Source organism: Schistocerca americana, chromosome 11 (genome assembly GCF_021461395.2).
Source record: "Schistocerca americana isolate TAMUIC-IGC-003095 chromosome 11, iqSchAmer2.1, whole genome shotgun sequence".
In the NCBI taxonomy this organism is placed as follows: Eukaryota; Metazoa; Arthropoda; class Insecta; order Orthoptera; family Acrididae; genus Schistocerca; species Schistocerca americana.
This window is the reverse complement of record NC_060129.1, coordinates 102528670-102541697: the sequence shown is the minus strand read 5'-3', so window position 1 is coordinate 102541697 and position 13028 is coordinate 102528670. Positions and strand designations below refer to the sequence as shown.

The 13028-nt window shown below is 43.8% G+C and overlaps 1 protein-coding gene across 1 annotated transcript in view; it reads left to right on the top strand.

Moving 5' to 3' along the window:
• LOC124554181 (ankyrin-3-like) overlaps nt 1-12468 on the top strand; it is a 116479-nt gene extending 104011 nt beyond the window's left edge. Inside the window, exon 6 of the mRNA XM_047128251.1 lies at nt 11894-12468. Within this exon, the coding sequence (XP_046984207.1) occupies nt 11894-12380 (487 nt within the window). The 3' untranslated portion in view covers nt 12381-12468. The remainder of the gene's footprint in view (nt 1-11893) is intronic.
• Nucleotides 12469-13028: the final 560 nt, after the last annotated feature.

The following is a 13028-nucleotide window of genomic DNA, read 5'->3' as shown; positions in this document are numbered from 1 at the left end:
ATCACTTAATAAAGGCAGGGTCTCCAATCCAGATTGTATATCTGTCAGGTTCCTATCAGAATATGCTGTCACAAAAGTTCCATATTTATCAATTACATACATCAGCTCGCTCACAGAAAGATCCGCATTTAAAGACTGGAAAATTGTTCTTGTCACACCAATACCCAAAAAGGGAAATACGAGTAATCCGCTGAATTACTGGCTCATATCACTAACGTCGATTTGCTGTAGGGTTTTGGAACATATGCTGTGTCTGAACATTATGAATTACATCGAAGAAAACGATTTATTGACACATTATCAACAAGGGCTTAAAAAATATCGTTCTTGTGGAACGTAACTAGGTCTTTATACTTGTGAAGTCATGAGTGCTATCGACAGGGGATGTCAAAATGATTCCATATTTTTACATTTACAGAAGCCCTTCGACACATTTCCTCAAAAGCGTCTTCTAGCCAAACTGTGTGCCTATTGAATATTGCCTCAGTTGCGCGACTGGATTCGTGATTTACTGTCAGAAAGACATCGAGTAAAACAAATGTAATATCCGGCGTTCCCCAAGGAATTGTTACAGGCCCTCTCTCGTTCCTGATCTATATTAGTGGCAATTGACCCTGAACGAAGAAAAGTATGAAGTTATTCACACGAGCACTAAAAGAAATCCACAAAATTTTGATTACGCGGTAAGTGTCACGAACCTGAAGGCTGTAAATTCAATTAAATACTTAGGGACTACAATTACAAATGACCTACACTGGACCGATCACATAGATATTGTTGTGGGTAGAGCAAACGAAAGACTGCGAATCATTGGCAGAACACTTAAAAGGTGGAACACGTCTGCTAAAGAGGCTGCTTACACCACTCTTGTCCATCCTATTTTGGAGTACTGCTGTGCGGTACGGGATCCGTATCAGGTGGGACTGACGGATGACACCGAAAAAGTTTAAAGAAGCGCAGCTCATTTTTTATTACCGCGAAGTAGTGGAGATAGTGCCACGGACATGATACGAGAATTGGATCGACAATCATTAAAACAAAAGCGATTTTCATTGCGACGGGATCCTATCATTAAATTCAACTACCATTTTCCTTCCTCCGATTGCGAAAACATTCTGTTGGCACCCATCTAAATAGGGAGAAATGATCATCACGATAAAATAAGAGATCTCGCACAGAAAAATTTAAGTACTCAATGTTCCCGCGCCTCGTTTAAGAGCGGAACGGTAGAGATACAACTTGGTGGTGGTTCATTGAACCCTCCGCCAGGCGCTTTATTGTGAATAGCAGAGTAATCTCGTAGACGTAGACGTACGTGGTTTCCTATCTCATGAATTAGCCATGTAGGGAAGAACCCTTCACTTGCATTTCCACGATTATTCTCCCAACGGCATAATGAGAAATTCTCTCACAGGGTGTGTAGTAACACCGTTGCTGGGGGAGTTAAATGAGTTGAGATCCGCGGTTTATCCTACTACTAGATACGTATGTGACAACGTCTATTGGCAGTTTTTGGAAATCATTCGTGGCAACTTCTACGAAAGCGGAAGTCGGACCTGTCGGTGTCCAAGTGATAAAGGCGGCCATTTTGGATCAATAAAAATCAGGTCAATCCTATTGTGTGGGCATGGTTCAGTGGAGATGGACACAGTAGCCGTATATCGACAGCTGTACAACCTTCTGTAGCTCAGGGAGTTTTACAGGCGAAGTGACAGAAGTTTCAGCGTAAATTCGTCATCACTTCACTTTTCTTCTTTGAAATCATTGATCTATAGTGGTAGTCATCGGTGTTTTACTGTCGGTTTCTGAAATAGTAACCCTATCTGATAGTGAACTGATATTGTTGCAAGACACAGTTCAGTTGATGCCTGAATTCAACAGGCCCAAACGTGGCAATTCAGAGTATTCAATGTGCCTTTACAATTAATCAGAGCAGAATCCAGCAAGTTATTGGGCAATAGAGGAGCCTGTACCTATTCAAGAGAAAACATGGAACCCTACCAGGTATTTTAACAATGACAATGGGATCAGTAATGTTTCAGTGGACTTATGAAAATTCATTCTCTACCAGTGATTCAAGGATTTCGGGCTTTAATTACCTATTATGGTCAGCCACAGATGTACGATGTCTGGCGATCCAGAAGGCCGAATCATTTACTCGAGTGGTCCACAAATTGAGCAAATACTTCTGAGAATACTTTTCCCAGTCTAAAAGCTTTATGCACACAGGCAGTCAACAAAACTTCATCCATTGGTCTGATAATATAGAAAGCTACAGAGAATGTACGCTGAAATTTTGTAAGATAGAGAGCCTGATAGGTATTTACCCAATTTGTCGTATACAAATAGCATCTGCCATTTGACATAAGAAGACAACCAACGAGAAGTAAGTGTAACAGGAAAGACTAAAGATAGAGAGCACAACGAAGAATACTTTGTAGATAAACCAGAAACTCATCAATGTAAGATGATGCAGCATAATCAAAAATAGTTAATGTATATGATCTCAGGCAAAGTCTGTAAATTATGTTACACGTACTAGATATAAAATTAGCAGAATCTCAGTAGGAAAGGAGCTGAAAAAAAATTAGAAAATAAATTATTGTTGTTGAATAAGAGACAAGACATGGAAAGGAAAAAATATTTCTGCATAAAAAGACTAATACAAATAGAGGAGAAAGCTGGCTAAAAAGCGACAGAGAAACATCAGCATGAGGAAATAAACTATTAAGAGCAGGAAATGAAACATATTAAGACAATATTCGATAATGGAGTGAAAAGTTTGTCGAGAGTGAGTTAAGAAAACCAGCCTGGAGAACAGATCGTGCGTAACATGGTAGTAATGTGAGTAACAATGTACAGGGCGAAAGAGAGCCAACGCTTCCTTTTTTCTTCGGCATCAGACGGCTGTGGTGACTAGTAAGAGGTCCTACATAAATATAGGCTTTGGAAGACTAAAAGCTAGAACAGCTTTAAACAAAAATAGTTTACAGTCATAAATACATGGATTTAAAAGAATCACAAAACCAAAAATTTGTTAATATAGAACAGTGAAACGTCGGGAATAGATTCGCCAGGGTAACATATTTAACTGATTAACATTGCAGGATCGCAAGTTAATGTAAGTGCGAGATAAGCCACTGGACACGTGAAATGCTGGAGCACTGCCAAAAGGTCGAATGCAGGCATGCAAACATGTATGGATTGTGTTGCTCAAGTATCAGATATCAGTATTTATAATGGAGTTCGATGCCTGATGCAGCTGGTTGTTCAGTACAGGGACGGTTAATGCTGTTGGTGAATGATGCTGGAGTTACTGTATGATGATGTCCCATATCTGCTCGACTGGAAGCAGACCTGATGATTGAGAATGCCCAGAGCCTTGTCAACACTCTATAGAGCATGTTGGGTTACAAGAGCGGTAAGTGAGCGAGCGTTATCCTGTTGAAAATCTACCCCTGGAATCCTGTTCGTTAATGGCAGCAGAATGGGTCGAATCACCAGATTGAAACAGACAAGGTGTGTGGGATAACCATGAGAATGTTCCTGCTGTCATACGAAATAGCACCACAGACCATAACTCCAGGTGTAGGTCCAGTGTGCTAACACACAGAAAGGCTTGTTGTAGGCTCCCAACTGGCCTAATCAAAACATGGCCATTACTGGCACCCAGGCTGGTGGTTTGGGATCAGTGAAACGCATGCTACAGGGCATCTGGCTCGGAGCTGTATTTAAAGTAACCGATTTGTAAGAGTTCATTGTGTTACTTGGTGATAACTGCTGCTCAAACTGCTGCTGGAGATGTATTACAATGCGCCAGAGTAATACGCAGAACAGGATGGTCTTCCCTCTCAGTAGTGCCACGTGGCCGTCTGCAACCCAGTCTTCTTGCGACCGAATATTCTTCTAATCACCGCCGCCATCAGGCATGTATAGTGGGTACATTACTGTGAAATATTTCTACATCACGGAAGGAACAACCAGAATCTCGTAGCCCTAGTACAGACTTCGCTTAGTCTCTATGAGATGTTATTAACAGCGTCTTTGTCGTCTCAAAGGCATTTTTGCCCTACATCAACTCACTGCGTCCAGACTCAAAGGTAACTAACGCTCAAGCCCGTTACAGCGTGTTTTTAAAGCAAGCGTGAATGGCTTCCTCGTAGTGGTGCTACTATCGCCACTCTTGAGCAACTGCATTGAAATTTGAAAATACATAATATTCCAGATTAAGAAACACACCTACCAACTTTCGTTTATGTCTCACTGCTTCTTCTTGGTGCTGTACTATTTCGAAAGTAAAAGACGTTGTTAACAATGTTACCAAAATCTCAAAAAGTTCTTGAACGACATACTTCACATTTTTATACGTTACTCTAATAAACGTTGGGACAGTGTCTGCTTTTATATACCAATGGCTTAGGAGTGCGCCATTGACAAGTGGTCAAAATTTTCTGTGTCCCAGGTTCCAGCACAGGCACTGCTTAACCTCTGAACGAAAATTAACAGCAGTGTCAGCAAAGACGTCCAGCTTAAGAAGTCGTCATTTTCCTGACAATGCCCTTGTCAAATAGGGTGGAGGAACGACAGAGCTTCATGGCACTCCCTTTCCCTTGGGGTGGGAAACTGCCCTTAAAAGGGTGAAGAGTCAGTAATGATCAATGACGCGAGGATGCAGAAGGCAATGGAATCGAATAAATTAAAACCACATAACGTGTATCCATAGGACATACGTCGTTAACAGGGAAACTGTCTTGATACAATCTGCATTGAGAAAAGATTCCAGACAAGTTACCCTTTTGGATCTCTTGGAGTGGACTACCAAGGTCGAAGTGACAATGGAAAAGAGACGGAATAATTTACGAAGGGCTAACCATCAACGACTTGGAGCTTTGAATTCAGAAGTTTGATCGTAATTAGAAAGCTAGGGAGTCTAAAAACGGAAGTGCAAAGGCCCCAGTCTAGATACGGTGGGGGGTCATTGGAGTGAAACAGAAGAAGGCTAAGGATTTGTCATAAGACACATTGGGGTAAAATCAACAGTAGCAGAAAATGCTGTAATGGGAGTGGGATTCATTATGTATAAGAAGTAGGAGAGAGAGTGGGCTACTGTGAACAGCTCTATGGCAGAGTTTTTCTCACCAGATTCGAAATCAAACGAACGCCAACAACGATAGTTCAGGTACACATGGTAACGACACAAGCAAAATGAGAAAAGAGAGGAAGTATGCAACTGAAATGCAGTTGCAGGGGAAAGAAAATCAGAAAGAGTCATGGGGTATATGGGCTTGGCATAGGGATGAGAGGGGTGAAAGTCTAATTGATTTCTGCATTGAAATTGAGATGGTAATAACAAATACTCTGTTCAGCAAACATGTGAGGAAAAAATAAGCTTGGAAAAGACCCAGAGACACTGGAAGATTCCAGCTGGATTACATCATAGTGAGACAGAGATTCCGAAATCAGATATTGGGATGTAAGGTGTACCCAGATGTAAACATAGATTTAGTAATTATGAAGAGTAGAGTGAGGTTTAAGAGAGTCGACCAGAAGAATCAGTGTAGAAGGATAGCATATTGCAGTACTGAGAAATGAAACTTAAAGTTTACCAACGATATGGTTATTGCGGTAAGGACATAGACAAGGCAAGCTGTGAATGATATCATCAATCTCATGTGGAGGCAATAATACCATTTCTCCCACAGAGCTACTCGCAAGTCTTATGGAATTGTTGGTGGATGCTTATGTGATGCAACCCATCTCACTACTACATATATTTCGTATGCATACTATAAACAATTTACAATAAATCCACACATTATAGAATAATTTGTCCTCTATGAAATTTACAATAATGCAATTCTAATTTATAAAATAAAATTCATGGAAACCTATATACAGTATAATAAAATTTTATACAGTCTTTGTTTCACATGTCATTCTTCCAGAAGTCCACATATGCCCTCACTACTTCGGTGCATGTCATCAGGTCTTGCGCCGTGCACGCTCTTGGGTGGTTTACTAACGGACATCGTCTGGATGCTCCCACATGGACACAAAGCACTTTCACTAATTCCCCACTTGTGCAGATTTCTGTTACATCTGTCTATTCCTGAACGTAGCCTGTTCACGGTTTTCCATCTCTCCCACTCAAGTTCCGCACCTGATGGCAGCACTTCCTCAGAATCGTGTGCATGTTCTTGTTGTTCCTGTCACAGTCTTTTTCTAGAAGTTTTTGGTGAACCTGTGAGTGGTTGGGTTGAGTGGAGAACACACTTCTTGACGTAAGGCATTTAGGTAACATTTGGTACCCATGGAGCGGATGACGTTGATTTTGAACCTGTTTTGTTCGTTCAATTCTGCTCTGTATTGAACGTCGGACATTTGGCAGACCAACTCCTGACAAGGATTGTAGGTGTTCTACTCTTGTTGGCTTAAGACATCCAGTAATATGTCTACACATCTGGTTCAGGACAGTGTCCTGCTTGTTTGTGTGGCATCATTGCTCCCAAGCAGGACTTGCAAACTCAGCAGCAGAGTAACAGTGTAATGTCTCTTGCAGCGGTCTCTCCACGATATTTTCAGAAATTTTATAAATTATATACCTCAGTACATATCTCGAAATATCTCTTCTTATCTTACCGATTATCAATGCAAAGTAGTTTCAACCCCAATTATTCCTTGGAGCGTCCATTTACTCCATGGAATAGCTTCTCTGCTATCTACACTCCTGGAAATTGAAATAAGAACACCGTGAATTCATTGTCCCAGGAAGGGGAAACTTTATTGACACATTCCTGGGGTCAGATACATCACATGATCACACTGACAGAACCACACGCACATAGACACAGGCAACAGAGCATGCACAATGTCGGCACTAGTACAGTGTATATCCACCTTTCGCAGCATTGCAGGCTGCTATTCTCCCATGGAGACGATCGTAGAGATGCTGGATGTAGTCCTGTGGAACGGCTTGCCATGCCATTTCCACCTGGCGCCTCAGTTGGACCAGCGTTCGTGCTGGACGTGCAGACGGCGTGAGACGACGTTTCATCCAGTCCCAAACATGCTCAATGGGGGACAGGTCCGGAGATCTTGCTGGCCAGGGTAGTTGACTTACACCTTCTAGAGCACGTTGGGTGGCACGGGATACATGCGGACGTGCATTGTCCTGTTGGAACAGCAAGTTCCCTTGCCGGTCTAGGAATGGTAGAACGATGGGTTCGATGACGGTGTGGATGTACCGTGCACTATTCAGTGTCCCCTCGACGATCACCAGTGGTGTACGGCCAGTGTAGGAGATCGCTCCCCACATCAAGATGCCGGGTGTTGGCCCTGTGTGCCTCGGTCGTATGCAGTCCTGATTGTGGCGCTCACCTGCACGGCGCCAAACACGCATACGACCATCATTGGCACCAAGGCAGAAGCGACTCTCATCGCTGAAGACGACACGTCTCCATTCGTCCCTCCATTCACGCCTGTCGCGACACCACTGGAGGCGGGCTGCACGATGTTGGGGCTTGAGCGGAAGACGGCCTAACGGTGTGCGGGACCGTAGCCCAGCTTCATGGAGACGGTTGCGAATGGTCCTCGCCGATACCCCAGGAGCAACAGTGTCCTTAATTTGCTGGGAAGTGGCGGTGCGGTCCCCTACGGCACTGCATAGGGTCCTACGTTCTTGGCGTGCATCCGTGCGTCGCTGCTGTCCGGTCCCAGGTCGACGGGCACGTGCACCTTCCGCCGACCACTGGCGACAACATCGATGTACTGTGGAGACCTCACGCCCCACGTGTTGAGCAATTCGGCGGTATGTCCACCCGGCCTCCCGCATGCCCACTATACGCCCTCGCTCAAAGTCCGTCAACTGCACATACGGTTCACGTCCACGCTGTCGCGGCATGCTACCAGTGTTAAAGACTGCGATGGAGCTCCGTATGCCACGGCAAACTGGCTGACACTGACGGCGGCAGTGCACAAATGCTGCGCAGCTAGCGCCATTCGACGGCCAACACCGCGGTTACTGGTGTGTCCGCTGTGCCGTGCGTGTGATCATTGCTTGTACAGCCCTCTCGCAGTGTCCGGAGCAAGTATGGTGGGTCTGACACTCCGGTGTCAATGTGTTCTTTTTTCCATTTCCAGGAGTGTATGTTTTCTCTTATGAAAAGAATAGGGACTTCTTGCCGATTAGTCGTAAAAGAAGGATCTATATGTATATATTGTTGAGCGAGTCGCCATCTTGATGAGATTCTGTATGGGAAGGAGTTTAATACATGAACTAAACTAAAGTAAGTGTGAAACTTCCTGGCAGATTAAAACTGTGTGCCCGACCGAGACTCGAACTCGGTCCCGAGTTCGAGTCTCGGTCGGGCACACAGTTTTAATCTGCCAGGAAGTTTCATATCAGCGCACACTCCGCTGCAGAGTGAAAATCTCATTCTGGAAACATCCCCCAGGCTGTGGCTAAGCCATGTCTCCGCTATATCCTTTCTTTCAGGAGTGCTAGTTCTGCAAGGTTCGCAGGAGAGCTTCTGTAAAGTTTGGAAGGTAGGAGACGAGATACTGGCAGAAGTAAAGCTGTGAGTACCTGGCGTGAGTCGTGCTTCGGTAGCTCAGATGGTAGAGCACTTGCCCGCGAAAGGCAAAGGTCCCGAGTTCGAGTCTCGGTCGGGCACACAGTTTTAATCTGCAAGGAAGTTTCATATCAGCGCACACTCCGCTGCAGAGTGAAAATCTCATTCTAAAGTAAGTGTGTTTGAGTATTATTTAACGGATTATTATTATTGACAGTGTCTGCTTACTACGCCGTGTTGCACGGGATCAGTGGGGAACGTCTGATTTACACTGGACGAACCTGCCGTTTTGAATGCTCAAGATATCCAGTTACTTCAAATAAATAGGCTAACACGGTCTTACCAGCAGATCTCCGGTCTTCCGCATGTGATCACCGAAAAATAATAATTATTACAAATGTTTCCAGGAGATCGACTGACAATTTTCCTCGCACCGAGACTTCGAAATTGCTTCACTGCCTTATGGAATTTAAGCTTAATTTAATCAGGACAGAACAGTATTGAACTGTGTGAATGTGATAAGCCTGCTTTGTCAATGAAAATTCCCTTAATATACGCATGTTTTTACTATCCTGATCAGTGAAGCTAAATCAGGTCGGTGTGAGAGAGGTTCTTTAAATTTAAGAAATATTAAAACAGAGTGCCATTGCGGTGGTGCGTAAAGCTTTTGGATTAGCTCGACATTTTGATGTTGTTAGCTTGCCAAGTAGCTTATTCGGTGATTGGATTTCTGCCTTGCTCTTCTCAATATACCTCTTGAATAACAGTGTCCTATTAAGAGTAACTCCCAAGTACACAGGGAGAGGACAGTGTTTTAATCTTGTGTCATTCCACCAAACATTCAGTTCTTGCTTCGTCTCTCTGTTGTTAAGATAGAATAGGCAAGTTTGGGTCCTACTTGGATTGGGTTTCAACTGGTTTTCTTTGTAATAGTTGGTAAGATTTTCCAGGTTCTCAGCTAGTATTTCCTCAATATCCTTGTAGTTTTATGCCTGAGCTGCTATTGCCCTATCATCAGCATAAATAAAAGATCTTGACCAGGGACTAATAGGCTGGTCATTTGTATAAATATTGAATAACCTGGTGGCAAGAACACTGCCCTGGGGAAGCCCATCTTTTTGTAGTCACCATCTGCTCTTGTTACCTTGGAACTCAACAAAATACCTTCCATTAAATAGAACTGATTTGAGTACAGAAGTGAATTGAGGGCTTTTTGTTGTTTTTTGCACTTTTGCAATGAGATTTCTGAGACTGATGGTATCATATGCTTCCATAAAATCTATAAACACCATTCCTGTAGTTCATCTTTTCTCAAGCCCATCTCCAGTATAGTGGGTTAGGCTGAGAGCTTGACTGGTACAAGATTTACCAGGTCAAAATCCTGCTTGCTCTTTTATTAGGGTGCCCTCAATCAGCTCATTGAATCTGTTTAGTATCAAACAGTTGGTATGTTGTGCACAACAGAGAGATTGGCCGATAACTCTTAGGATCTTCTTGGTCCTTACCAGGCTTAAGAATTGCAGTTATTTTTGCCTGTCTGCAGATTTCAGGAATTCATCCATTTGCCCAACAGCAGTTCATAAACTCCAACAGCCACAATTTAGAGCCGACACCAAGACGTATCATCTGTTCATTTTTAATATGCGGCCTTCCCAGTCTTTAAACTTTTGACTGCTTCTTTCAGTTCTGATATTGTAAATGTATGACCGAGTGTATCATTATTTTCTTTATGGAAAGCATCTAGTCTACTCGCATGCCCTTTCTTCAGTCTGTGTTTCGCTTTAGCGTTTTTCAGCTACTGGAAGGCTATTTGGTTTGCTGTACTGCCAACAAAGCCTGGTGTACCTGTAGGTATACCACCTAATTTTTGAGCAGTCTCCACATTCCGACTACTGTGAGTTATGTTAATGCTTTCTACAGTGTGTTACCACTTCTGTCTTCTATTTTCAATCATTGTTGTTATGACTTCTTCTCCGTTGTTCATGGGGAGAATGGGTTGGCGTCATACAGACCACAATACGTTTCGTATTTCTCTTTTGTCTCTTCGCTGTAGCCTTGAATGTACGATTTTTTACATCTTCTCGTATACTCTGCCGTGCAGAGTAAAAACAAACTCCCTGAAGTTTTCTGGTAGAGGTGTGTATCCGTGACATGCTCTATGGGATTCAAATTGGGAGGTCGAGCATACCATCCCAGATGTGCAATATCTTCAATTTCCAAGAAACCTTCAATCAGCTGATCTCTATGAGGCGTACCTTTATCGTCCATCAATACGAAGTGTAGGCCACAGCACATCGCAACGACGGCATATGAGGTTCCAAGATCTCGTCACGATACCATACCATACAATGTCATGAAGAGGTGTTCAGGTAGTCCACGTAATCGCTGAGCATACCATTAAAGAACCTCCCTGATTTCAGTCTCTTTTGCACGATATTTGGGTCACGAAATCCTGTTCCACGTTCCCTCCATATGAAAATCCGTCGAGAAACACACTCCACACCATTTTGGGACTCACGTGTGAAGATAACATTTGCCCACTGTTCGGCCATTCGGTGGGATGTTGACGACTTCACTCTACACATTTCTTTCTGTGAAGTGTCAGAGGTACATAAACAACGAGCCCCTGACAACAAGTGGCACTCTGGTGAGATCTTCTGTATAACGTTTGCCTAAATACAACACACCCACTGCATCCTGCAAGGTGAGGTGCCAGTTGCCGTGCAGTAGTAAGGCAGTGCCGTGTTGCCCTTTTAACCAAATAACGGTCCTCCCTTTCTCGTATCATACGTGGTCTGCCCTCGTCTTCGAGATACAGTTTCCGTCTCTACAAACAGTCGTCACATCAGATAAACAACAGTGCGATTCACATTAAGCAATCGGGCCACATCAGGTTGTGACTGTCCTCCTCCCATTCTTCCAATAGCCCTCCACTGCGGAGAGCCTGGGATGCGTCTTCTCTGTATTATACTGCACCATCTGTGACTGTATCTACAGCGATTGCGAATGTGGAAGTACCCAGCAAACACTACCCCATTGCTAGCTGCGCTGACTTCGTCGTGGGCGTGGTTATCCGTTGACTGGAATGCTAACTTCCGTGTAGAACACGGTTGTGCAGACATCTGTTGACAGTTTGCATGATTACATCGTGAATTGGGCACAGGACGAAAAATCGCAGTTAGAAGCTTTAATTTTGGACACCAGTGCATTGCGGTAACCTTCTTGACTTTTAGGGACTCATCACAGTTCTGCTTCTGCCATAGTGTTTCGTCCTCAGACGTGCGTGTTTGGAGATATTTGTAAGTATTCTCCGTTTGTTGCAGGGATCCTTCTGGAGGAGAGAAGGGCAAGATGCTGATTGCGGCAGCTAAGGAGGGGTCAGTGAGCAATGTGCGAGCGTTGCTGACAGAGGGGGCGGACGTGGAGGCGATGGACGAGAACCAGCACAACGCACTGGTCTGGGCAGCAGCCAGGGGACACGTGGAGGTGGCGAGGCTTCTACTGGAGAAAGGAGCTGATGTCAACGCCAGGGACGGCTGGCGGAACACGCCTCTGCATCATGCTGCATGGAATAACAAGGCGGCTGTGGTGCGGCTGCTGGCGGCATCCTCTGCCGACTGCAACGCCAGGGATAGCAGTGGGGACACACCACTGCACGATGCGGCACGGCGTGGACAAGCAGACGCGGCGACTGCGCTACTGGAGGCAGGGGCCGACAGGGAAGTCAGGAATAACGATGGGGACACGCCGCTGGCGCTAGCCGAGTGGAACAACCACCAGCGGCTCGTAGACATCCTACGATCAAGCTAAATATAGTGCAAACGACTCTGGAGTAAAATAAAAACAGCCTTCTATGCGATCTTTGTTACTTATAAAATAAAGAATACAGAAAAGTTTATCCTCCAGTCTTGGTTTGCACCCTAATTTACGTAGTACATACAACGACGCAAGTACCATAACACCAAGAGTATTTATGGACTACCATAAGTTCAAAGAGGGACTCTCCTTTTGGTGAAAATTCAAAACAAACCGAATAATTCTCTATTACTAATGAACACCAGTTTTCTACAATATTTTCTTACTGAAAAATAATTTTTAGACGCATGTTTGGTGCTATGTGGAATTTATATAAAACTCTTATGAATTTCCTTATATCTGGATTGCCGACACATAAGCTCTGTACTTAAAATACATCTTCATTTGAGATCTTTCACTGAATTTACTTCTGTAACTAATGTGCTGACAGTCGAGCAACTTCTGTCTGCAGTTAAAAATTGGTGTTATTACCAGTACTTAAGACACATTAGTTCCGATTCCAGACTGAATTTTGTTGTATACTGTCAAGCCGTCGAATACCGGCGGCCTAGGAAACCTCCTTCTCGGATCACTAGACAATACTTCTAGCAAATAGTAATAAAGAGTTTTATTACGAAATGAATCAATAACATTACTTAACTC